This window comes from Etheostoma spectabile, chromosome 10 (genome assembly GCF_008692095.1).
Source record: "Etheostoma spectabile isolate EspeVRDwgs_2016 chromosome 10, UIUC_Espe_1.0, whole genome shotgun sequence".
Lineage (NCBI taxonomy): Eukaryota > Metazoa > Chordata > Actinopteri > Perciformes > Percidae > Etheostoma > Etheostoma spectabile.
Window position 1 is genome coordinate 7,246,326 of NC_045742.1, and position 24,969 is coordinate 7,271,294.

The window sequence follows — 24,969 nt, forward strand, 5'->3', positions numbered from 1 at the left end:
GGCACATTGGATGGAATGAGTGGATCTGTTTTTCAAGGCTACGCTCACTAATTGATTATCCACTTGAATACGAACCAGGGACCAAGTAATATATCCTTTATACAGGCTATATATATTATAAGTATCATGCAGAATATAGTAAGGGTAAACATGCTAGTTTTAATAACTAACAGACTCTGTTGAAGAGGGATGTGAAAAGACAGATGTGCGCTTTCTGCATTGATAGGATACAGTCAGTTCACACTTATGTTCAAACCAATGAAGACACCAACAAAGCCAAAAAACACAATAATTTCACAAGGAAAATACATTACTTCATCCCACCAAGACCAGAAAAAAATGTATTTCAAGCCCAGATCCAATTAAGCCATTTAACAACAGGTAGGAGATGGTGCCAGCTGAGCAGGTAGGGGTGTTAATGGAGCTGCTCTGCTATCCATTTCAATACAATGACTTTCTTAGAGCACAGCAGGAAGGGAAATGCTTTTGAGTCAATATTCCTTTCAGCGGCAAGAAGGAAAATAATGCTAGGACACTGATCAAAGCATATGTAAAAGGAATGTGTGTGAAAGTGTGGTAATGGCAGGTGGTAGTGAGGGGGAGGGGGTACATTTAGATGATATGACAATCAGGCTGTATGTTTGGGAGGACAATTGTCCTGCCACTGAAAATGGCACCGTTTTATGGTCTTCATGGTAATCTCAGGTGTCCTGGTGTCCCAGTAGGTTCAAAAATCTTTACCCATTATCCTCTGAGATATTTTGTATGGGGTTGTTTGAGGGAGAAAACTGGTTTTAAGAAGCATATTTTCCCAGTGTTACTTTTATGCCTTTCTGCACAGATGTAAGGTCTACAAATTCAGCCAGTTCACTTGTCAATTCGATGTCTGGTCCAAAAGGTTTTTTGTTTCCACACTACAAATATGTTGATCACGCACAGGTCTTTTTAGGGATACTGTACTGTCCATGTTAAGGGGGTTTCTACTGGGGCACTGAACACATTTTCCTTTGGGCTCCTTTGGAATCTATGAAATCCATTACGTTCAGGAAGCTTTCCAACATGTAACATCAAACCGCTACGGAACTGAACGTATTTAATAATAAACATAAAGGAGTAAGGTCCCATACTTTATGTATATTTAATAAGAGGCAGTATGGTTGAATCTTTTTCAGTGAAAGGCACATTAGAGTTCTTGCAGATGGAGAGTTACACACTTTCACATCAGAAAAACTCTCAATTCATCCTATCATTCTGTAGGACATATTTCCAAAGCAACTTTTAACTATTAAATTACTCGAATTAGGAGACAAAATCCTATTCTTACTTGGTATGCTGTCGTACACATTGTTTTGCTTTTATTTAATATACAGTATGTCTCTAAAATGTCTGCATCCCCTCCAATACAATGGACATAGATACACTGTCAATATATGTTTTTTTTGTAATTTGGGTGAACCCAACCTTTAAAGTAAAAGTTCAACCTTTTCGTTGGATGGAAATCAATACTCCTCATGTTTGTGCCAAGAGCAGAAAGATGATTAGCATAGCTCAACGCAGATATTCTGGCTCTATCTAAAGTTCAAAAATATGTCTCGCAGCACCTCTGAAGCTCACTAAATGTGTTGTATCTCATTTGTGTAATCCATACAAAAATGATAATTTGTGGTTTAGAGAAAGCTATGTAATGTAAAAAGCTTCATTTAGTCCATCCACACAGCACTTCACAGCTTCACTGTTTGCCTGATAACATCAAGGTGATGACAAGACTCCCAGAAGTCATTGCACCCAGCTGTTAATTGGCAAGAAACTGTTACAGCACAAAGACAAAAAACAGAACAAGATTTTTGTATTTACATACAATTAAGAATGAAAACGACAAGAGGTATTGCTCCTTTCATCTAACTCTCAGCAAAAGAGTAAACAAGTTTATTTACCAAAATATCAAACTATTCTTTTATTATTCCAAACAATCCTTAGTTTGAATTCTGTCTTCATTGAAAGAATCCCAAAAACATATTTAAGGTTTGTGAATATAAACCAATTCAACTAAAACACAATTTGCTGATGAACCTTCATTTCTTCCTGTGAAATCGGAATTTCAAATTATTCAAATGTGTCCAATATATGTTTTGATACACCAATTGTGAAGGTTTTACATTTCCTTTCTCAATAGCTCGGCCCCAACCCACCTCAACAATAACACTTTGAACATTGCTTTCCCCTTTTCCATCTCCCCTCTTCCCACTCGGAGCAAAGCTGTAACCGCTGCCAACTCCCATCTGTGTCTCTGCGTCTGTCTTTGTTGTTCCCCTCTTCAATATGTGGAATCTTTATTGTGCAGTAGACCCACACATATTGAGACACGGTATTCTGCTGCCATGCTTAGCAGACACTACCTCCTGACATACTCATGTCTCCTGGCAAGCAGGGCGTTTGTTTGACGAAGTGAAAACCTGTTTTTACTCCATTATACACATTGCACTCTTTTTTGTTCGAGTCCACCGTTTCTGAAAGCATGCAAACAAACAAAAAACCTCTTTAGATCACATGCAGTTACAGATGAGAACATGTATAATGTAAATTTTAATATTAGCACGGGCTTAACTTGCGGTGATGATATATGAGAATGTCTATTCTGTGCAGTGAAGTCAAACATTTTCACTGGATCATATTTCTTTTTTCATTTTGCTTCGAGAATCAATCTAAGGTAACAGTATGAGGTTCTGTCTCATGACTTTTCAAACAGCTCTAGCTTTCTGAAGCATGACCTCCTCCACTCCATGTCTTGATTGAACTCCAAGTGGATTGGTAAATTGCAATAGTCATAACCCATTTTGTACAGCCCAGCAGAACAAAGCTTTTGTGGCTGCTTTTAAGCTGAGGCTGGATGACATGTTCAAACTTCTCTTTCTCTGTCTCATTGCTCTTTGGCAGATGGTCAGACCATAATAGAAGTTGAAGAAACCTTAAGGGTTAGGGTTAACAGACTCCAGGTTTCTACGCTAATCCTGTCAGTGTGCTGCAAGCTGACTGATGGCAAGCGTGGCCTGAGGCATTGTAAAATATGTCTCACTGGGTGGGAAAGTTTGTAGTGCAGGTCTATGAGATAATAATGCTATTTGTTGGAAGCGTTTGACACTTGGGGAGGAGGGTGTTGGGGTGGTCTGGACATGCGTTGCATTTTAATGGCATCACAGGTCGCAGTTCAGTGTTTACTGCCTCTGTGGCCAAGTGTGACAGCATTGTTCTGGACACAGTACAGTAGATAGGATCAGTCTGATTATGTAATGATTGTTAACAATGGGGCCGCCAATGTGGTGGCTGCCAGGCTTTTTCCTGCAAAGTTGTAGCGACAGCCTGTACCTCACAACATTTGAAATGGTCTATAAATTAAATGGCTATAAAAGAAGAGTCAAGGTCTTTCCTCCTTGTATGTCGAGCCTCCTGCGATCATAAATGATTGTAATGTGGATCAAATAATGTCCAAGTCCCCGCTGTCAAACCTTTGTCATACAGAACTTATTGGTGCACTCTGGAGACGCTGCACAAGGTCCTGGAACCTCTGATATGTAAAACGATGTGTTGTGGTTCTCACTCATCTTAATTGTTAATAATTGTGGCTTTTTGGATGAATCCCAGGGTATAATCAGAGCTGATTGTACAGAGTAGGCTGTTTCCAATTCTCAGATGTTGAGCCAAGCTAAAAAGAAATCCTGTGCATGACAAAATATATATTAGAATCATTTAATTTTCTCACTGGGTGGCTATTTAGAGCTGTGATGAATAATGTGCACACTATCTGAGGATGAATTAAGTTAAGATGTCCATACAGTACAAACTGGCTGCTGGGAACGGGTCACAATGTGCTATCCGGCATTTTCAGGAATGCCTGGGTGGATCAAAGACAAATTATATAGTCTGAGAAAACCTAGAGCTTCTTTACAAGTGCCAGTCTTTAGAAGCCAAAAATACAGTCCAGCAATTACCCTGCAAGTTTAAGTAGATTTGAGTGTTTGTAAAAGTTACTTTTATTCACTCAAATAAGTTTCAATTTAATTTCAAAACAGACAAGTGTGTTACTGATTATTTTGACTCTTTAAAGACATTTTGATTCAAATTTGTAATAACACACAAACAAAGTCCATTTAGGAGCTTTTATTAGGCTTTCAAAGACATGATCTTCCTCAGCAGATCCAGTTTGACAAGCTGTCGAGCACTTTAAAGCAACAGTTTGACATTTGGGAAAATATGTATATTTGCCTCCTTGCCAAAAGTTGGATGAGAAGATTGGTACCACTCTCATGTCTCTACAGTGAATTAATAAAGCCACCACTAGCAGCCATGAAGCTTGGCTCAACACATAGAGCGGAAATGGGGGGAATATGCTAGCTTGCTTTTGGTATATGGAATTTGTTACCTTAGTTTGGATAGAAGCATGGCGCAAATATGCTTATGGTTGAGAAAGTTAATTCTTGACAATTATAAAAATGTCTGAATTTTTAGTCGGTTCAGTAAAATTCTTAAATTAAGACCTATTCCTGTCATTTGGTTGTCAAGCGAACAAGACACATTTTTTTCAACATTTGAATAATGTTTACGTCCTAAAATAGACCGAAGGTTTGTGAAACTGAAAAAGGAAAATGTGAAAAGGTGAAACTGACAATTGCACATCCTGTTTGTGAGTTCAGAACATAATGTTTGAGTCCCTGCAGGATCCCCCAGCCAGTGCTTAGAGTCCGTAACACAAAACATCTATAGTCCTGCTGAGAACAAAGCAAGCTGCTGAGTTAGAAACACATCAGAGGCTCATTAGCGTTCCAGTGATTGACCAGCTGAACTCCTGTTACCCTCATGACTTTCTTAATGTTTTCACTAATGTTAATCCCTTCGCCTTTTCTCATTGAATGCACCAGTCTCACACGGTTGACTTCACTCTGATTCCAGCAAAGGTCCTTTCATATCTCCAGTATAAGAGTCATGCCAACTCAGGAATGGAAATACCCGTCTTGTTTTGTTCCTAAGACTGAAGTCGTTGAATTGTGGTAAAGCATCTACTTTCTGAGCACGAGGATCATTGAAATTCCACATTTGATTTCAGAAGTTTCTCTGCCTAGATTTGGACTGCCTGCCAGGATTTATAACAGATTAACTTTGAAAGTGATTTAGCTCTCGGCTTCTGCAGTTGCTACCGGAGCAGAAAAATAACTTTTTCTCACCCACTATTGCTATCCTTACTGGCTCACATATTTCCACATTAACTAAATATTCTAAACATGCAAAATATGATCTGTTTGTGTGACCCTAATAGTGTCAGCGGAGTATATCAAAAGTTAATTAGAGTTCTGGGTGTAAAACCAGATGATTGACAGTCTGGTAGGCAGACAGCACTGTAAAGGCATTATACACACAGGCACACGCGCACACACACAGAATAAACACACTCCCATGATGCATTGGTGATTGACGTTCCTCCTTCATTGCTACAATGTAACTGTGGTGCACAAGGCATTCAGTGGGGACACACAACACACCAGGATAAGTTCAAAGCTCAGTGTAATCACATTTTATGCCTTTAGATAGATATCTGAACAGATAATGGTCTCATAAAAAGGATGGTGGATAATGAATTATATCATCACAACATGCAGCCAACAATATTACACCAGGGCCTATCTTCATCTTTATCTGCTATCTGGTTGCTCTGGGATGCTCTGCTGTTATCCTCTTGGCTTTTGGAGCTGTGCGTTCTGTCTACGGAGTTGAGGATATCGGAGGATATCTAAAGGGTTCGGAAGCTGGGTTGTAGACGGAAAGTTGCTTCTTTGAAGTCCAGTGAAAGTGATGGCTCACAAAAAAGAAGTCAGATTTAATTATTTATTGTGGCATTGAACTCAGGCTTGTAAATGTAACTGTACAGTAGGGATTAGGCTGTGATTGATGAGGTTACGAGGATTTTATTGATGAGACAGTTTCAAATTCATTTGTGCTTTCATTCAATAAAGAACCTAGCTGGTTTTTTTTACACGTTTTCTTCCAATTAAGTTATGTGTAGTTAATAAAATTATTATATAGAGTAACAACGTGCTTGAAAACCTTTTTTTTGCGACAATTTGTTTTATTTTAGCAAAAGTGCAAAACATTGGTCCGGATGACAATATCCAGAAAAGTACACTGCACATACCAAAGAAGGCACAGTGCACCACCTCCACAATGCCTCCCTGCTACCAAATGTTTCTACACCAAAACAAAGACAGGAAATACAGGAAGGAGGGAGACAACAAAAAACACAGTAGCAAGGACGATGTCTGCAGCTAACAAACATCACACACAGAAACAGACACAGACAAACATACAAACAAACAAGAGGCACTGACAGGGAGACCGACATAAGACAAAAGGGACAAACACATGCACAGATAGAAGCAAGAAGGCTAAAGCACAAGCCTACAGCATGGATTTAAAAGATTCAGCAATGCTGAGCTAAGTGTCCAGAGTCTTTCCTGGTGCTCCATTTATGCAAGCCATGGAGTGTTCCATGTACATGACATCCAAAAGGAAAAAGGTCCATGTACGAATAGACAAGTCATGAGGTGGTTTCCAACGGGTTGCAATCTTTCTCTTAGCCACTGTAAAGTAAGTAAGTGAAAAGTGCAGAAAGTGCAGAAAGTGCATAGGGGGCTGTTAATTATTTTCATGTGGTGCATTTTCACAAGGGTGAGATATGTCCTATGAATGAAATTGTAGTGAATATGCTGATACATCATGCCATTCAAGATTGTTACCTGGGCCTTTGGTACTCCTTTGGCACCCAGATCCTCTCAATAGGAAGGCCAAAACGGGCAAATATCCCTAAGAACTGATAAAGCCTCGATACCATTCCACAGGTTTTTGGCTGCATAGTAAATAACTTCCAGATAGGATGGGCAAAGACCTCAGCCAGGTGAAACCGTATGTCTTGAGTGCTGATCGATAATTGAAGGTAAAAGAGGAACATGATGTGCTTAAAAACCTTAGTGTAAGCTGCTGATCAGCAGAGCATTCAGTTATAGCTGTTATTGCATCTTCAAGGGTGTGATCCCTTACTAGCATCCCAACAGTACACTCAAACCCAATTTGCCAGTTGTGATGAAATTGTAATGTTCATGTTGTTTCTTTTCCTGATTGCTTTCAGGACTTCTTGTTCATATTGGCTTTTAAAGTTTGAGTTTAAAGTTCATTCTTGACATTGAAAGCAGCAGAAAACAAGGTCACCTAAAGGTATGTTTAGTTGCTGTTCTGGAGATTTCAGTCAATTTGAATTGCCAATTGTGTGTTTTATTGCCATTGTGGTGGGTGCTTTCCACCCCGTGGTACCCTGTTGCCCAATTAAGAAGTCATGGTGTCTGAAAATTAAAGCAGTGAGGCAAACAATGTGATAATTTGTCTATAAAATTTCTGATGTCAGAGACTATAGTACAGTTTTTTTTTTAAACTTTTACTCATTCAGGCAAGGTTCACTGAGCAAGAAAGCAACACCATGCTTCATAAAACACAGGCACACTTGAGAGCTGCCCTGAATAACCATAGTTTTTATTTACTAGCCACTAAGCAGCCCCACTGGAGCAATTGGGGGTTAGGTGCACCTTAACAGCAGGTGATGTGGAAGTAACAAGTCTCTTAGCCAGTCACACTCAGATTCATCCTTTCTTATTTGAGTAGTTTCTTAAATCAAACTTCACTCTCTTGTGTAGCAGCTTCCCTTCAAACACTTATTCTAAGTCACATATTCCTGTGACTTAGAAGAGTTGTCAAAATATTCTTTGCTTTCAACTGTATCACCATGAAATGTTACTTTTACCAAAATAAAAAGGTGAGCAAGTCCTTAGTGAAGTTATATTTTGTATTGCCACTTGGTAATAGCAGCAAAAAAGGAATCAGTTTAACTCATCATTGACTAAAGCAGACAACAGTTGAATGTATGAAAATACTTTTCAAAGACTCACTACTTCATTCTGCCTTTTTAGGACAGTTTTGCACGTCGTCATCATCTGGATGTTCTTACCTCCTACCGGCATGGCGCGTGGTGCAAGAGCCTACATAATCATACTTGTGACTGCCTGTTTATATTTATACTGCAGATCATTTAATGGTGTGTTTAGAAGTTAGTACCTCAATGCATTCATTTGCATATCAATGTAGAAAACCTCTGCTGTTTCCCAACATCTCCAGGAGCTATTATTAAAACCTGGATGTTATATGACAACAATTACATTGACATAAAATATGCACAAATTAATGCTAATGCATTAAGCTAACTCATTAATTAGGTTAATGAATTAGACCATTAGCATAACTGGTGATATCATAGTGATTACGAAAGGACATTATGTAGCTCAAGTGCCTCTTATTTGGACGTGATCCAGAACATCTGAGGGATGATTAAGGCTTTGCCAGGCCTGTGCAGATGTGGCTCAACTATTTGGACTCAATTTAAGCTCCACAAAGAAATCCCCCTTTCTGAAAATTGCCCCTCAGATGTAAAGAAAGACACAAAGCACAGCCTTACTTTTTAAAAAGCGGCACTTTTTAACTCTTTTCTCATGCCGTAGCCACTATTGCTCATTATTTTTGCTGTGAATAGCACGAACCAGGATACAGTTAATGCAGTCTTACACTTCCGTTGGCATTTTACATATTTGAACAGAAGGCTGCTGTTAAAAAGTGTCTTGAAGCTGAGCCTGCATTAGTTAATCTGACATAACAAACTCTTATTTCTTTTTTTCTGAAGTGAAAAACAAATCAAAATCAAAATGACATGATTGTAACTTATCTCTAACCTCTCAGGTGTTATTGAGCAGTATTCAAGCAATTAAACATATTCCCTATATATATAACAGCACAGACTCCCAATTAATTAAAACAGACTGGAACATCAGCTAAAGGTCACAAATGATTTGGTCTGTGTAGAAACATGAGCTAAATATGTTAAACGGAAATGTGTCTTCCAAATATGGAGATCACAGAAAATTTAGAGGCTGCACACAAAGCAGAATCCATGCTAGCTGTCAGCAGGTACAGCTGCCAGCACAGCTGGGCGTCTGCAGAGGAAGTGCTCTCATAGCAAAAAGATGTGGTACATCTTCTCACCAAAACATCTGCCACCATGTCATTTTAGATGAATGGCGGGTGATTACACAATGATGATTTTGCAAGAAGGTGGCTTTGAATCACCTAATTCTGGGTAGATTATGAGACTGTAAGACTGACATGTTGCCACATTCTTCTGAGAAAAGACTTTAAGAATTTAAAATCTATACAAACTTCACATGTAAAGTTCTGGTTCCTGGTTCAGTTAAGTTGAAGGTACAAAAATATCTTCACAGTAATATGGTATTTTGACCAAATAGTCCTAGGAGCTAAAGAGGCCCTTAATTCAGGCACTAACTCAGGAACTAAAAGTTATTTAGACACAATGTTTGAGCTCCCTCGGCATCTCAAGAACGGTGGGGAGGAACATTAGCGCATGGGTAGAATTGGGAGTTTGAACTCACAAAAAAAGTCAAAACCCGCATCTGCGGTGCAAAAACCTAAAACGAGAATAAGTTTATAATTAAACTTTGGAAAGTCAGCTTAGTAACTTTAATTTGCACATCAATAACAAAAGAAATTTCTTGTTTTTGCTTGCAATACAAATGAATGTGGTACACAAGTTGTAGCAGACTAGACTTGTGTCATTAATACAAACTCCATCTGTTAGGTCCTGAACCATCATATAGTACCACCGTGGGAGCAGGAACATTTTCAGGGGGCAATAACTACAATCCAGCAACAGAAGGTTGCTGCAGTCCCAATACTTTTGAATAAAGTTCCTGGGTTCAGGGGCATTTTTCTGCTGAAAATGGAAAAAACATTGTACTCTGGATTGCCATTTGATACCACAGAATTGTGATTCACAGAATATCCCATTCATGGCAGCTTTCAGCTTTATTTGTGGCTCTAAGCACCTGGTTTATAGTAGGGTTTTTTTCTTCTTTCTAGGAAAAATCCTCTGGCACACAGGAATTAATGCATTTTATGTTTCCAGCTGCTGCGACAGCTTGGAACAAACAGAGGGATTGGGCAGTTAACATGTGCAGCGATAGGCTGAATAAAAAAAAACAGAACCTAAAACTTTATCAATAAAGGTTAAGATGTGACAGTTTGGGCCAGAAATTTGAAAAAAAAACAACTTATCTCTGGCAGTGCAGCCAAAATCATACAACAATGATTACATAGTGTCAAGTTGTTGCGAAAAAATGCGTGTTGCATGAAAGGGCTAAAACATGCATTTTAGTGTGTCACCTGTGCTGTAAAATGACAAATAAATGAGGTTATATCAGAATAGGTTTACATGGTTTAATTTTCAGAAAACGCCATGTTTTTGTTGTACTGCACATTGCTGCAGCACCTTTTTTAACCCAATGTGTTGAGCTCTCTGTTTTAGCTACAGAGTGAGGCATATTTGTTGGGAGACAGGAGTAACTACATAAGGACTACTAGCCAGTCAGAAGCAGAGTATGAGGGCATGCCACGCTAGCAGCTGGGCAAGCATTATAAAGTGTGTCACAAAGTGATGCACATTTGTCCCTGAAGTAAAGTCTGGACTACAGTAGAGCTGTTTGTGAACAGTGTTTTCTGTTGCAGATGGGAACTTCCTTTGGGGGGGGGGACTTTGGGCTTTTTCACTTTGTAAAACAATTACATGCACAAAAAGATATATAACCCAATAAAGGAAAGGGAAAAAGCCAAAAAGCATAACATGAGCACTTTCACTTATGAGTTTTTGCTCCAAAAGAAATAAAAATGTAACATAAAAAAGAATATTTAAGAAGGAAAAGAGATTGCCTCTCTTATATTATAAATACATAGTAAACATTGACAACAAAAAAATGGAAATTATAGTGTCCTCTTACTGTCATGGTATACATAAAGACAACAAAGACTGAATCATCTGCATGAAACCAAATGAATAGGGTTTGGATGTGATTGTGAACGGATATTTTAAGGTTTTTTGAAATCTTTTTTAGGGGAGGTGATAAATCAATGAAGCACGCTGAACAAGTTGGCAGTTGCTCTGGAAATTAACTATCAACAATCACACACTTACTCTGCATATATTACCATTAATGAATTACCAGCACATGCTTGTGATCAGTGTTGTAATTAACAATTAACAATTTGATTTGTGCGGTCTGCAAGGGAATTGAAGAGTTTTGGGATCAATGTTTAAAGATTTTGATAATGGCTACATTCTGAAACAGTCAATTCAAAAAATCTGATCCTTTATGAAACTTTACAGTGAATAAAGAGTTCAATTTTAGTTTGTGGTGTATAGCCGACATACAGCACATGCACAGTTTATAGTGTAAAGTTACGAGGTCTGTGTTTGGAAATATGAGACAAATAAAAAATGTTATAGTAAAAGAATCTCTTCCTTCCTTTTATTGGTCAAACATATACCAAATATAGTTTTTTCTGAAAATACAGAGGGAGCACTCTCTCTCTACCTTATACTGTTGGCTTGTAGTTTCATTGCAGACACGTTTGGGTTAAATGCTTCAGCAGCATTTTCTGAAGGAATAGATTTTTACAACTATACTTCAACAACCAGTTTCTCTGAGCTTATATGGGCTTCATATAAGCTTCCAACCCTACATTCACCAGCCTGTCTCTAACCTCTAGGCAAGTGCTGCCCCTTTTTATGAACCCACTTTGCCATTTATTAACTGACTCACTGAGTGCAAGTCTTGCAGAAAGAAATGTAGTATGGTCTGTTTGAGTTGTTTGAGTTTATTTTTTACTTCTCCAGAACAACCAAAGAAACGTAGTGAACTGCTTTTTTTTGTTTTTGCCGCAACATTCTCGGCATATCTTTAAACCTCAAATGTTTCATTGGCATGCACATCTTAAATGTCTCTGGACTACAGAGGCACTGATGTTTTCTTGATGCACCAAAATAATAGCAAAGCAGTATGCAGGATGTAAGAAATTCTTTATAATGATTCCTACAGACACCATGCAGGGACATTACATGAATACTATTTGAGATACTCATTTAGGCATATATGGCATTCAAAGTCATCACTCTGTTCCTTTGTTGTAAGGAACTGCTCCTTATGCGAGATTGGCCCAGCATTTTCTGCATTTGTAAGGGAAGAACAAGGACCAAACGGTGCCACTACCCTTGGGGGAAGTGTGTCGCCTTTGGTTTTGGACGTGCTTTGAACTTGAAGGAGTCCTTTATCAGTGTACAGCGCTGCTGGGGATGTATGAGTATAAGAAGTGCCACGATAACTCTGCCAAATAAGACATGCTGCAGCAGGGTGCTTGGGCTGCAAACACACAGCAGATGCTCCCGTGTTCTCCAGATATCTCAGAGACAAACTGTAGTACTCCAACCAAATTGATCTGTACATAGAAATACCGCTGAGCGCGCGTAAAAAGATCTGCCCACAGGAGGTCAGGGAATGTGTCAGCTGAAGCATACAGTGAGAGAGGGGAGAGAGTTGAAAGTGGAGAAATTTATCTGCTGACTTAAAATTCCCCTCCAGTGACTTTGCTGAAAATTTGAATGATTTTAAACAAGCCTCTCTAGGAAATTATTGCTTCACAAAGCAAACTGGGAGCACCAGTGCATCCCTGCAAGTTGAAACAGGCCCCTGTGCCACAACTGCAATGCAATTTCTCAGCTGTACGGGTGGTCTTTATTTTGACTGGAAATGGATTTTTGGAAGACAGTAAGGACAACCAGAGGAGCTTTGAAACATGAACATGGTTCAGTTAGTCTACTCATCAAGTCAGAAGTTGACAAGCTGTCTGGCTAATTCCTTGTGTCTGCACAACATCTAGAAAAAATACATTTGTTGAGGTTTTTCTAAAGGAACCCTGCTGTTTATGTGTCACCAAACATTCACAGGGTGCAAAATACATGACTAGGCCTGACTGAAAAAACACAAAAGACACAAAAATACAATCCAATTTCTTGAGTACGAATTCTCCCTCCCCAAAATTTCATCCATGTTTCTCGAGTGCTTAGAAGGTTGGCAAACAAACCCCCATGAATGTTCTTAGATAAAAGCAGATAAATGTGGGAGATAAAAATAGTTATGAAGTTGGACATGTAATATTAATGATAATAATATATGTTTTCAGTCTGAATAGAGTCCCCTTTATTAGTCTGTTTTGTTTGGTTTGATACTTTGGCCTTAATAGAAGAAGTATTTAGATATTTTTCTTAAGATAAAGTAATATACCAGTAGTGATCTTTCCATCAACGTATTTTTATGCGCATTTTGAAAAATTGCATTAGAAAATGTGGATGGACACGGCAAAATTCGGAAAAAAAACTCCTCAAATTTATTCTTGCTTGAGGTGTTTTTTTGCCATTTTTGAAAAAGAATGAATTCACAAAATGGGAGATGGAAATAACTTTGCTGAATAAACATGTAACTCACATGACTATCCATCACAGGGGGAAAGATTGGAATATGGGTCCCATCCAGTACACATTAACCAGGGCCTCAGCCACTTTGGGTAAATTGACAATCTGTTTCAACAGCTTGAATTGTATGGCCTTGCACACCGCTGACACCGAATGCCTCTGCCACAACCCTGTATGCTGCACAGGTGGCCAACTTGTACAATATTACATCCTCTCTCCATTTAGCCAAAGAACCAAGCTTCTAATATTGATTTGGCAAGCCGGTTTGCAATCTACAGCCCTTCGTGTCTTGTGACGAAACCACACTTTGTGTAGTCTAGTTTATTCACTCTAAACCAGTCAATGGAAACTCTTCTCATTTTCTTTTTTGAGACATTTTAAAAATTGGCTTAAAATTCGCTTGACAATTAGATGGAAACATGACTACTGTAAAAGTAAGTTTATTAAAGCAAAGGTGTGTTGCTAAAAGTGTTAGAAACACAAAACACTTAAAGTAGCCGATCAAAAGTTAGTGCTCATTGGGCCCCTCTCAATGTAATGTGCCCATAAAATTTACTATTTTATCAGATCATTATAACTAAAACTATACCATTAATGTATCTAGTACTACCATACTTCATATAAATCAGTATTTGGTAGTTCAACCTTTAACAATATATCACTTTGGAAACTCATTATTATAGGTTTTCTGTGTAAAATGGGAATCTGAAATTCTTTTAAAGCTGTCAGATGTAGTGGAGTAAAAACAGTTAATGTAAAAGTGTAAAGTAGCTTGAAATGTTAATACTCAAGTAAAGTGCATTAGAACTGTGCTAAAGCACATTACTTACAAGTACAGTAGGCTACTTGAGTAAACTGTCTAATTTCCCACCACTGCCTACACGTGCAGGTTAGAATGTTAATTATTGGAATAATATTGCTCCCACCAGATTTTTGATTGACACTCAGCATATGGTCGGCTAACATACAGTAATATATGAAGTATAGTCAATTTATATTGTATATTTATACTGTAGATATACTAGCATCTGGCAGTGGCAGGTCCCAGCACAATACTGCTGAGTGGTTGGAGTTGATATAGTACATGGCTGTATGTACCCAGAGATGGTTTAGTATAGAGGATCTTGGATGTACCATATGGAATTTTTTTTTTCTCCCCAGGATGGCAAAGGCATGTTCCGCCCTACTCTGCCTCTGATTGGCTTACCCTGATATGTTTATCCTAATCTCACCAATTCAAAAAGTGTCACCATTCATGTGTTAGCCTTATGTTAGGCTAACGTTACTTTAACGCACACTTTTTTTGGTAACGTTAAAGCTTTAGCATGGTGTATAATTGCGATATGTTGTAGCTCAAAGTTGTAAGCAGTGATGGAAAGTAATTAACTCAAGTAACGTTACTGTAGTGAAGTACAATTTTGAGGTATGCCTACATTACGCTGTTCCATTTTCTGCTACTTTATACTTATAACAAGCGGTGGTCGCTATGTGTTGAATGTAAACAAGAAGCTGCATGGTCGCTTCTCTATTGTCATCGTGTTAAACCCGCCAATAGCGCGCCAGGTAGATAAGCCAGTTTGTGATTGGTTCCTTCAAAATTGTGAAATGAAGCAGGAGAATCAAACGTGGAGGTTTTCTGACCCGAGCTGCAGGTTGAAATCAAATCGCCGGCAGAGTGGCCAGGGTTTACACAGTGTAATAAAAGACACTATTCAGAATAATATGGGTAGAAAGAAAATTGTCTATCGTGCAGAACAGGCTTTGATTTTTAAATGATCTGCAAGGGAAGCTCATAGCATTTTCTGCCACAGTATGTCTTTGTATTCCATCAGTCATCAGTTTGTTTAGTAGCAGCATAAGAATAGAAATTTGATATGCCAATTTGACAAGGTGACCTTGTGTATCTTATAAATAAAAAAAGAAATTAAACTAACTTGTTTGTTTCAAAGAATATGATGTGTTTAAAATGCAACATTTAAGTTACTGATTAGTCCCTGTAGTTTAACTGTCAGAATGATCAAGTCTCATGTGTGGCAAAGTTGCTTTATTTTGTGTTGAAAAGTGCTGTGGTTTACCGATCACGTAATGTAAAACATTTGAAACAGCACAGTGACCTTGCAGAGGTCTCAACCTTCACATGGAGAGTGTTTTAGTGGAATGTTTGGCCATGGCTGGTTGACAACGCTTGTTTGCTTTTTTCAGCACTGCCCTGTCCATACATGTTCACTGCACTCACGGTTAAAAGGTGTAGAACATGGCAGCCTTGCATTATTCAACTGAAACAGAAATACATGGAACATTTTAACTTAGACAGCCATAGATCATGTAATGTCTGTAACTGCACACAGCACGTTTATGTTACTAAACAGAGTGGAGCAAAAGCAATCAAACATCAGCTTTCTCTGGATTGTCTGAGTCCAGCCGCTGGGGCAGAACGGTGGCTCCCTATCTGGAGGTGAAAATCTGCAACTCAATATATATATTTTTAGACATTCCTCTAATCACTGTTTTTTTCTTGAAAGTGGACTGGTTAATTAGATTTCTTTAGCACTTTGATAATTATTCAAATTATATAAAGGGACTAGTCGTGACTTGTTAAAGTAAATTGGTCTTTAAAACCAGCAGAAATATGACAAGCAGACATTGCTTCATTATAAGAGGGACTGGTTTAGGAGATAGGAACTTGAAGTTCACTCTTTATTGTCACAATTTGTTATATATATAATAATATATACTATTTGTTGTGCACAAAGGTCAAGACACCAGACAGCATAATCTTATGGGGGGAAAAAACGGGGAATTAATTAATCCTCTGTTGATGTAGATTAGACACTTTTCATTGTTGCTGTGCTACACTGTAATTTAGTTGAACAGGTGTGCGTTACATAATAATGCCAAGGATAATAGAAATGTTTTTTATTCAAGTGCATTTAAAAAGACATTGTCAATTGACGAGGGCCTTTGTTCTTGCTAGTTTTGAGATTTGAACCTTTAACATTTCCTGACACCTACAGTATTTCATGATATTGGTTCTTAAGATTAAATAAAATAATACACTTCTGTTCCAGGCTTGCTTTTTTAGTTTTTTGAGGAATAAGCACAAATCTTTTGCTGTTGTGAGAAACTCTGCAGACGACATGGTAGCGGTCTAAAACAGATGCTTGATGGAAGTGTTGGTTGTGGTTTCTGAAATACTCTACTAGAGGGTTTGCAAAAGGTTGGAATATCTTAACTTGAAACATATGCTGTTCTGATTGTTGAAACTAAATGTTCTTCTTAGTTTTGTTTAGAAATCAGGATACATCTCTACTGTAAAAATCAGTGTTCCTAGTGGACCGTCAACCATAGTATGTGAGACGAGCTGACTGTAGTAAGAAAGCTTTAAATTGTAGAGTTAACAGAAGTAAGTCAGAATTTCTCTAAACTGACTAGTGGCATAAGAATATGCTTCAATTAAGGAAATAATGCATAATTTCAGGAAAACATCATTTTTTCCCAGACTTATGACTTGCCAAACATGCATGAAAGCTGATAGTAAATTAAAATGTGTGCATTTATTCACACCCAGCAACATGTATATACAGATAGTATCAGTATGTGGGGGGGGGGGGGGGGGGGGGGGGGGCTTTTTGGTCATTTCTGTTGTTATACAATGCCCAGTGCATTGACTGAATGACAAATCTGCTGAATGAGATGGTGTTGAATGTTCACGTACAAGGACCAATTATACGTGGCATGCTCACACTAGAGTTGCTGTCAGTTAAATTAAGGAACATTCACACTAAAAGGCTTTTATTAAGAAAACCTTATGAGTAACCTCAGTTTCCCTTTGGATAAAGTATGTGAATTAAAAATACACTCAGTTTCCAGTTCATTGGGTAACTCTAGCTAACACTAATGCAGTCTCACACAACAGCCCCGGCAGTGCAGAAGGTTACACTGCTGTTTTTGTTAAAACATTTAGAAAGATGTTGATTCAACTTTTTGGTCATATTTGAGGCTATTTGAGATGTATACAATTCAGTCATAGTGAGTTAAACGTCTGGGAGCAGCTGTACTGAATGCATTAGCTAAACGTATTAAAACTGTGCATATGTCTTTGTCTTTGACACAGCATCCGGCAAAAGTTAGTCCATTAATAACCCATTTAACACTGGTACGCTACAAAGAAGTTGATTGATTGTGCTTGCAGATATGGTAATCCACCTAGTGTGGCTAAAAGACTGTGTTAGAGAAGTAGAGCAGCAGCAGCTGCAGGCGGGGTTCCTACCTGGATCTGAAGAGTTTAGAAATGTATTGAGAATGAATACAGTGTGATCACATTAAAAGAGGCAAAAAGTAAGCTTTTAAGTCCCCCATAGCACAAAACGACCATAATGTGTCTGCAGGGGGTTAGTAAGGCTGATGTTTAACAATTACTACCAGGTAATGCAGGTTCAGAGATCTTTTGAATTTCTAGATGCTAACTTTGGAATAAAAACTCTCTGCCAACTGGATTATCAAGGCACTTTCAATGCCCCCACTCTATTACACAGACAGAGAAAGAAGTGACGGATCGGTAGATGAGACATTTAAACGACAAAAGCTAAAGGCTTTGTTCTTTATGAAAATAGGCTAAAGACCAAGGCTTATTATGTTGTTATGTTGCACACAACTTGTATATTTCTGTCAATTCAACGGGGCGAGGTGGGTGGTTGGTACAGTAGGTGAGCTGTCGGCGGGTGTAATTTTATCAAGGCTTTTGACAAAGAAAATCAATTTTTAAATGTCAAAGTCTTGGTTAAACAAAAAGTCAGCAAAGTGGGTGTTGAATCTGGCAGACAATGTTTATATGCACACTCCAGCTGTTGATGTTTGTTCTTCTAATTGAAAGTTTATATTACAACAGCATGAACCACATGCAGTGCACAGACTAAATTCTTCATATCTCCAAGAAAAACAAAAATAAAGGGAATGGTGTTTCAAAGCAGAACATCTCTCCATTTAGTGCATGTATAGGTACTGAGCACCTGTGTGTAATTCAGGCCTGTGTGTAATGTGTGTAATCACAACAGAGTGTAAATTGTAATTTCTCCTTGAGGGATTAATAAAGTATACATTATAACATTTGCAGGAAATATGCAGGCGTAAGGCAACTCAGGAATCCAATAAAGCCAATAAAAGTCATAGAGTCACATAAACAAAGTTTCAATCTTTCCTCTTAGTCCGGCACATCACAGCGACATAGCTGCCCTGCCGGCACAGCTTCCCGACCTTTAGTGAATAACACGTGGGCCCACAGAGCTGCCATAACGGTGCCATTGTTGTCTGCCTCAGTGTCACTCCAGAAGAACAAGGAAGCAGGGTCACCATCCCGCTGTCAGTCATCTCCTCGGCTGGAGCATGATGAGCAGGCACTGATGGCTTGACAGGGCTTAGAACAGCTCACTGTTTGAGTGTGAAAATCAACAAGTCGAGTCAAATTTATTTATGAGGCGCTTCTAACAAAGAGGATTTTGCGACGTGCTGTACAAAGAACTGCAGGCATAAACGCAGATAAAGACAAGGGATAAAAATAAGAAGGAACAAATGCATTGCAGATTTGAACATAAAGCTTTTGTGCAGCTCTTTGTGTATTTGTGTGTATTGAAACGTGTGTGTGTGTGTGTGTGTGTGAGTGTGTGTGTAGGCAATATGAGAGCACTGGCTAACATATCCTTTTCCCTGTGTATTTTCTGCGTTTTTACTTTCTTCACGCAGTTTCTGAGACACAGATATTTTCAGTGTTTTCTCCCTACAAGGTTTTGTTTAATTCATGTTGTGCAAAGGTCCAACTCGTTTTTATACAGCACAATGAATTATTTAAAATGCATATATTGGAGGTGAAGAGTGTATACTTTCCTAAATAAATATATTTGGACTGCCTTCTCTGTGAGGGTGTGAAGAAACTGTTTAAAATGTAATCTCACCGCACCATCACAGTTTCTTGATTTAGACACTCAGACTAATTAATCCAAAGCCCCCACTTTAATTGCCTTAATATATTGGCTCTTTGTCTTCTTTATCTTGATTTTCTCATGACGTCTATTTCCCCTTAATTGATTCGAAAGGAGATCTAATCTCCCCGTCGAGTGTGGGGCACGTATTGATAGCTTTAGTTTAAACAGGGACAGTTTTGTGTTTCCCATTGTCTACACTAATTACGGCAGACTTGATGTATTGTCTGTCTTGGCCCACAGGTATTGAACCTCCAGAGTTTTGGAGAAGAACACTCACCTTTCTTGTTTGGTTTTTGACAGGAAAAGACCAATGAAGTCAGCCAGATGGTGGTCGGCAGCAATTTTATTGTTGGGGCTCGCTGTGCTCGGCGCCGACGGGAGACCCAACAAGGAGGGATTCAGGTCGCCACTCTATCGACCAGTCGTGAGATTCCGACACAAGGTATTGATCGCCGCCTTTTTTCATTTGCTGCCCGTAACAAGAGGACTATGTGCTTTTGCCAAGTATGAAACTAATTACAGTGGCTCTTTCTTCCTCCATCAGATGACTCTCCTGTGGTTACTGTTGTGTTTCTGCCCACTGAAAAAAACTTGATGAATCATTATCCCTCCCTTTCTGCCAGGGGATGGTGTTTTCAAAGACAACATTAGATTTATGCGAGGCACAGCTGAGCAAAGATGAGCTTTGAATGAAGTGCGGATGTTCGCATGACATTTAAGCTAAACGTTTAGACTAAAAGATCTGATTTAATGCTTATTGACTCAGCGATACAGGGCAGGCCCCAAAAGCTAAATCTGCTTCTTAATCACTCTCGCTGCATCTCAAGGAAAAAGTTTTTTTCTCTCTAATTTGGTTCCCAAAACACCAAAGTGGAAGGGATGGATCAATTACTACCAGACTGGGATAGAAATTGACTGTTTTGGCAAACGCTGACTTTAGTATACCAGAGTGTTTTGTCAAGAGGAATTAGTCCGATTGTGGTCCTTCAGTAAACATTTCCAATAAGAGCCTTTCTAATTTCTGTTCACTAATAAATACTTCTCACCATCCAATCCAAGATTTTAAAAAAAAAGCTGTGACAATAAAGAAAATGTGTTATGTTTGCTTTCCAGACAGTTTTAGTCATGTCTGCATGGCAATGAAAGGCAAAGGCCGTGGTACTAAAGGGTGGGCGACTTGAGAGGTGGTTTTAAAGTGGGAGAGATGGAGAAGGATACAGAGGAAACAGATGGTAGGAATGTCTTTGGACTGTATCAGAGTTGAGCGAGGAGCTGGGAGCGAAGAGAAGCGGTTGCATTGCCGCAATGGTCAAACACAGTTTGACCTTTTGAAAAAAGATTGATTTAGAGAGATGCTTCTTAAACACGTAGACTGCAGATATCAGCTATGCAAGAGTTCTGCTTCTTTCTAGCCACAGCTACTCTGGAAACTGTGCCCTGGTCCCAGAATTACATTTCAAACTATGGGGAATCTACAGTTTCAGAATTTGCCTCAAAAACCCAATTCATTGCATTAAAGTACTGGCTCAAACATAACGAAGGAAGGAAGGAGGTTTTTTCAGAGGTTGTCTAAATAACATTCAGACACAAATCTTAGCGGTAGCTTTCCTTGTGTTATCTTCAACATTTGCATTGCATTTCTTTTTTCCCCCACTTGAAACCTTTCCTGTTTGTGCTTTAATCCTTTCCCCCCCTAACACAATCCTAGGTATCCCAGCTTTTACATTATTCTCTGTTCTACTGCACTGAGGGTGTAGTGTGTGCTTTGTATTGTAATGTTTGAATGAGGTACAGTATATCGTCTTAAACTAGGTTTAGTTCAACCAACATCATATTTTGAAGGTGGTGTAAATAGTCATTTATCTTCTTTTGTATCAAACATTATATTATCTCTTGTTTACACAAACTAGTTTTGACTTTCCCTCTTTTCATTGGCCTGGTTTGGAACCAGAGTGACTTTAATAATTAAAGTGATGTACGTGCACATGTAGCGGGAATTTGACGAGAAGCTACAAAAATGATGTATGTGCTTTTCCACTCCAATGAAATTAATGTGCCTGGCGCTGTGATTACATTGCAGAGGAATGTCATTACAGCATCTGCATACCATTACAATTCATCTTGTGAGAGGACAGAGGTAAACTCCACTCATCTATCTGCCTGTCAAAAGAAAAAAATTTACAGCCTTTTTCTTTCTCCAAAAAACGTTACCGGCCTTTTTGTTTAGAGGATTTTCTCCGGCTAGATTGCAGAGAGGCTCGGGTCATCCACTGTCATGTCAATACAGTTGAGTGAGCAGTGTTAAAGGACAGTTTGTAGAAAAGCAATACCAAGTTTCAGAACAGGGGTTACAGCTCAGAATAACATTTTGCTTGGTAGTCAAAGTCTCTAGTTACAAAATAACAGCATTTAAAGGTGCATTCGGTAGGAGTGTGAAGAACCAGAGTTTTGCCAAAAAATTTGAACATTGACAACTCGTCAGTCCCTCCCCCCTATCTGCTAAAGCCCTAAATGGTCTCCTAAGCCCCCTCCCCCCACAAGGGAGAGCCATGCATGATAATGCGCGTGTGTGTATGTGTGTGTGAAGAGGGGGGAAGGGGAGGAAACCTATCTGCAGCTTGTGCTAGGTGAAGGGGATGGACACTATGAAATGCGTGTGCCACGCGTGTGAGCATTTGAACAAGGAGAGGTGGATTTTTGCAAATTGTACTACAGACTGTAGGTAATGCCAGAGGAGCCAGATTTTTTTTTTTATTTTTAATTTTTTTATTACCTGCTTTAGGTAGTTCTATTCGAACATAGGCTCAGTTTCAGCAAATATGACAGAAAGTTATTTTTATAAGGCTTACCTACTGCATCTTTAAAAGTTTTAGAAAATCTAGTTTGCATCACTTTAAATGAAAATAAAATTCCTCTCACGTTCAAAATTTATGGAACGAAATAGTACAAAAACAACAATAATTTTTGTGAATGACATAATTGCATTTAATTTGGACATCTGCACATTCAGAGAAAAGTACTGAACGTCCTTTGAGCTCACAGCCACAAGCTGTGATACACGAGTGGCCGTGTTAATGCCGTGCCTTTTCCTTAGCTTTTGAAGGACAGTGTTTGACAAGGGTAACAGGATCGGATACAACCTTTATAAGCTTTCCTCGCAAAGACTTCAATCACCAGGAGGCACTCGGCCATAAACAGCTGGTCACATGCTCTACTCATAATTCCCATGGTATTGTTTCAGAAATTCACAGTGAAATCCTCCACATGGGGTCAGGAATAGGACACAACGTCTGGTCACCAGAATCTGGTCCCAATTATAATTTATCGTAGTGGGAATACCACTCAAAATTACTGTTCTGGAGCTTCTATTACATGAAGATTTTTGTTTTATATAGTCTTATTTGACTCAGCCTCTATCACAATGGTTTTCAATGTAAGAGTGAGGCAACAACGCTGTAAAATGTGTGAAATAGTGGCCAGGCTTGCTCCGCACGAGGGATGGAAGCAATTTCTGAGAGTTTGTCGCTCTGACATCAAGCTGTTATGTCAGGATAAACAAAATGGAGGCAAGGACAACTGTGTGTAAAGCCCCATCCATCCAGCACTGGCTTGGCCACATGGCAAATCTAGATTAACAGGGGATAAGCAGAGTAAGAGAGAGAGAGAGAAAGTGTGGGAGGGGGTGAGCAAATGAGATTGAGATAAAAAGACAGGGAATAGGAGAAACCACAAGAATAAATTCCCAAGAATTATACATTAGTTTCAGTTAACGCTTCACTGTACAATGTTTGGCTTAAATGTGACTACTGTCAGTATTATATCCACCCTCCTCCTCCTCAGCTGGTCAGTTTTTAGCCCCAACTCTTGTCACTCATCTTGATGAGCTGTCTACTTTAAAATGGTAGCTAGCCTGAGGCCGAGGTAACCAGCTTCTGTAAAGTCTCCACAGGGGCTGGAGCCAATCTGCCATAACAATAACAAGGTGTCGATGTCCAAGCTGGTGTTAAGAAGGTGGATAGTGCACAACTCCAATTGGGTACAGGTGCAAGATAATAAACATCATACCAAGGAAAAGGAGAGGCTGTCTGCACATTTATATAATATATAGACTCCAAAACACTGCACAGTGGTTTATGCTATGAGAAAGGATTTTACAACTCTAGATTCATCATGGAGTAAATAATAATGTATCAGTTTTCATGATTGTGAGGTAACCAGTAGACTTTACAAAGTAATCTACTCTGAATATGCACTTCCATTTATTTGGCTTTCCAATGCAGTTTGTTGCCAAAAGAGCTTGCATCGGCCGTGGCACAAGTTAAGCCAGGTTCAACATTTTTGCAAGTTGACCTGCGTTGTTTTTCCCAACATCTGCTGTCCCACTGTCACATTGAAGTGAATTAGGGTTCACGTGTTTTTTTTCACCCAGCACTATTGGTCCGAACTAAAAGAGAGATTCAGACTTGCTGATGGGGAGTTGTACTGTAAATTCTACTCACTAGTCATACAGGAATGTTGTAATTTGCAGTTATATGTTTCAAGTGGAAGTGCACTTGGAAGTTGATGGTGTGTAGGAGTGAAGGATGCGAGATCTGAAGCAGGAGAAGGAGAGAAAAAGGAGGAAGACAATGTAGGTGGATGGAGAGCGGTTTGAGAGATAAAGCCAGAAGAAGAGAGCGAAAGAGATGTGGGCGGTCAGCCAGATAGCTGTGACAGGGGCAGATGAACCACAGGTTGTACAGCTGGGTGCTTCATCGTCCCCAGAGTCTCAGGGCAGCAGAGACAGACCTGCCAGCAGCCCAGGGGAAATCACCCTCCTCAAACAAATGAAGTGTGAACACTGTCTGCCATATGCAAATAAACCCCATTTGATATCTTCCCTACCTGAAGTGCATTTCTAAATGTCACCTCCTCCAGAGGGTGGGGGGGCATATGAAGAATGTCAGAGAGCCACAGGTGCTTTTTGTGATTTGTGCCTACTGGGTCGCTAGTCAACAATGTTTTTGTAAAACATCTCAAAAGATGATGAGCAGGGACAGCTTTGTACCAATTGATGATGTTTAACTTAATTGTCATTTAGTTTCACACTATCTCAACTTAGATTGACTTATTTTTAAATCAAAACAAATAGAGCTAATAGGGTGATGGTATACAGTAGACGGCTTTACACCTTAGGGGATGTGTCATCACATTAGAGTCATCCAGTGTTAATCCTTGTGTGTGGTGTGATATTTTTGTTACAAAGCCAATGTTCCCGGGTCTGGTGGACCCACCACATTATTAGACTTGTAAATCAAAACAGACATAACAATTTACGTAAAAATACTTATATGTTTACTTTAACTCAATTACCAATGATATATACATCATTTATGGTTCATATTTGCCATTTACCACTGGGAGAGCACATTTTTGATCATATGATCATTTTTATTTTTTGTATGAAAACAATAAAATTCAATTATATAAAGGTAAAAAAACAGAAACAATATTTTTGATCCTTATTGCTGCTTATTTCTTAGAACTCAATCG

General features: G+C 38.9%; 1 protein-coding gene across 2 annotated transcripts in view; it reads left to right on the forward strand.

Moving 5' to 3' along the window:
- The window catches only part of fstl5 (follistatin-like 5), a 157,430-nt gene that overhangs the window by 2,294 nt on the left and 130,167 nt on the right, over window positions 1-24,969 (forward strand). For both annotated transcript variants that reach the window (XM_032527709.1, XM_032527710.1), the window contains exon 2: window positions 19,738-19,879. In XM_032527709.1, coding sequence (XP_032383600.1) covers window positions 19,738-19,879 — 142 coding nt within the window. The remainder of the gene's footprint in view (window positions 1-19,737; window positions 19,880-24,969) is intronic.